This window comes from Rhipicephalus microplus, chromosome 10 (assembly GCF_043290135.1).
Source record: "Rhipicephalus microplus isolate Deutch F79 chromosome 10, USDA_Rmic, whole genome shotgun sequence".
Lineage (NCBI taxonomy): Eukaryota > Metazoa > Arthropoda > Arachnida > Ixodida > Ixodidae > Rhipicephalus > Rhipicephalus microplus.
Genome location: NC_134709.1, coordinates 21,571,714 through 21,573,954, shown reverse-complemented (window position 1 = coordinate 21,573,954; position 2,241 = coordinate 21,571,714). Strand labels below are relative to the sequence as shown.

The 2,241-nt window shown below is 48.9% G+C and overlaps 1 protein-coding gene across 1 annotated transcript; it reads left to right on the top strand.

The window, feature by feature from the left end:
* The first annotated feature begins 441 nt into the window (after positions 1 to 441).
* Positions 442 to 1,753, top strand: LOC142774619 (uncharacterized). The gene is made up of 2 exons (XM_075875197.1): positions 442 to 844; positions 1,463 to 1,753. Exons 1-2 carry the CDS (start codon positions 563 to 565, stop codon positions 1,664 to 1,666), a joined length of 486 nt encoding a protein of 161 aa, XP_075731312.1. The 5' UTR covers positions 442 to 562; the 3' UTR covers positions 1,667 to 1,753.
* The last annotated feature ends 488 nt before the right edge of the window (positions 1,754 to 2,241 follow it).

The following is a 2,241-nucleotide window of genomic DNA, read 5'->3' as shown; positions in this document are numbered from 1 at the left end:
CTTTGCAGACATTGCACCGACTGGTCCAACCGAAATGTTAAAGCTAAGTACACTGTATTCTGCGCATCGGGCTAATAGTGTGACAAACCCGTTACCCGGCATATGTACTCAGTCGAGGGTCCTCAGAAGAGAGGGGCGCGGGTAATTTTTTGCGTCACAGTAGCTCGGCATTTTCAACAGAGAAAACGTTAGAGGGCCGGGCGACGCCTTCTTGCATCTGCTTATCGGTAAATATACTTTTCGTGACTTCGCTGCCCGAGTCGCGTTTGAGGCCCTCGCATCCATCAACCGGAGTTCTTTCTCGTTGATAATGGTTGTCCTAGCTTAGAATGCGCGTTTACGCAACACGATGACCAACTCGACGCCCAGGCTTTGTTTAGACGAGCTATAAGACCGTCGAGGATGGTAGTTGCTAGGCAAAGGGGCCGAATATATGAACTTGGAAGGTGTCTGCGACAGATTGCTAGCAAAAGTGATATTTAACATCTTAGGTGTCTAATAATTGAGCCGTCAGAAAAAAAACGCTTTTTATGCTAGTTACGCATTGATCAGTTTTCAAGACATGCAATTTTCGATAACTCTGCTCGTTGTCGCGGTCGCCATCTTCGGTCGTCTGCCAACGTACGCGCGTCCTTCCTCTGAGGACGCCGAATGGAAACGGGATGCTCTGGAGAATCGTACGGCACTCGAAGTGGCTGGTAGTTGCAATGGCTCAGTCGTTTGTACTTGCGACTTTTCGAAGAACGACTCCGACATGAGCGATCCGCTTTGCCCTACTTCAGACGGAGACGATCACTCGGAAGGGAGCGGCGAATCCTCGGTGCAACAATCGAAGGCGGCCTTGGTGAGTAAAGAACAGTATTCGGCAGTCGGTACTGTTGATACGACAGATAGTTACCGATAAAATGAGGCGTAGATTTTAATGTTGTAGATAGACCGTAATAAAATGTCAAGTGTGCCTTAGTACGGTCTATACATCGCTGACCAGGGAAACGCAATGTCTTATGTATTCAACGACGAACATTCATCTATTAATGTGTGTAGTGCTTACATTAGACGAGGAAAAAAACAGTTATCGTACAAGTGGAAACCAGATCACATGACTGCCCTTTAAAAGTGGAGGGCAGTCGCTCCGTGGTTCTGTGGGCAAAAAATTACATGTTTTATTAAGACGTGTTCGAGTTCACCCCTGTTAGCTGCTTTTGCTCTTTCATTTACCCCCCCCCCCCCCTAGTGTATGGTAACAAAGTAGAAGTAGGTTAGTTTACCTCAATGCCTTTTCTATACTTCTTCTCTTGCTCTGTTTTTGTCGATGCTGTTGGCCAACTGTTGGCTAACGTAGGGGTGAGGTTACTTGTTGGTGGAGGCAAACAGTAGAAACAAATGAAGCGCTGAGGCATTTCTGTCCCATTTAACCTCTGGCACACCGCTTAAATTGTGCTCAATTTGGTTTTCGCCGAAGGCCTCCGTCGGCGAGGAGACCGAGATGTCACCGAAGACGGATCGGATGAAGCGGTCTCCCGAAGAAGCCACCGAGGCACCAGCGAGTACGCACCGGCCTCCGAGACTCCTATTCGTCCGCCTCTGGCGTCGGTGGCCCTTCAGACGAGTTCTGGTTATACCAGTCAAGGTCGCCAACTACACCCTGATTCAAATGGGGAAGTAAAACATGGCACGCTCAGCGTGTCCGTTGGCTCCATATTTTGAAGCAGTCCGCTAAGCGAAACGATATAAAGCCCAGGACCGTTTTTCATTGCTGTCACAGCCGTCACGAACATTTGAACCAATCACATGCGCAGACTCGGTACGTTAGTTTCTTATGCTAGGTAATAGCAGCGTCAACAGACGCGAATTCTGTGTGATGATGGGTATAATAGAAGTGTGGCAGCTTGGGCTAGTTGGTATGACATGGTGATAGTTATAGCGCGACAACAGAACAAGGACAAAGGGACAAAAAGGACACGCGTCCTTCGATCGTGTCCTTCTTGTCTCTGTGTCGTCGTTCTGTTCTCGCACTATAACAACCGACGGGTAAAAGTCACACGCGCGTAGGAATATGGGTCGCCTCGAGTCACTTTTTGATCGCCACTGACAAATGGCCGCGCCACTGGTGCTTGTCGCAGCTCTCGGTGTGTAGCTAAGCCAATCCCCAGTGGTTACTGCAAGTGCAAATATGCATGGTGGTGCAGGAGGTCACTGCGAGCACAATGCAAGAGTCGTGGCTTTAGCTAACAGTGAAGG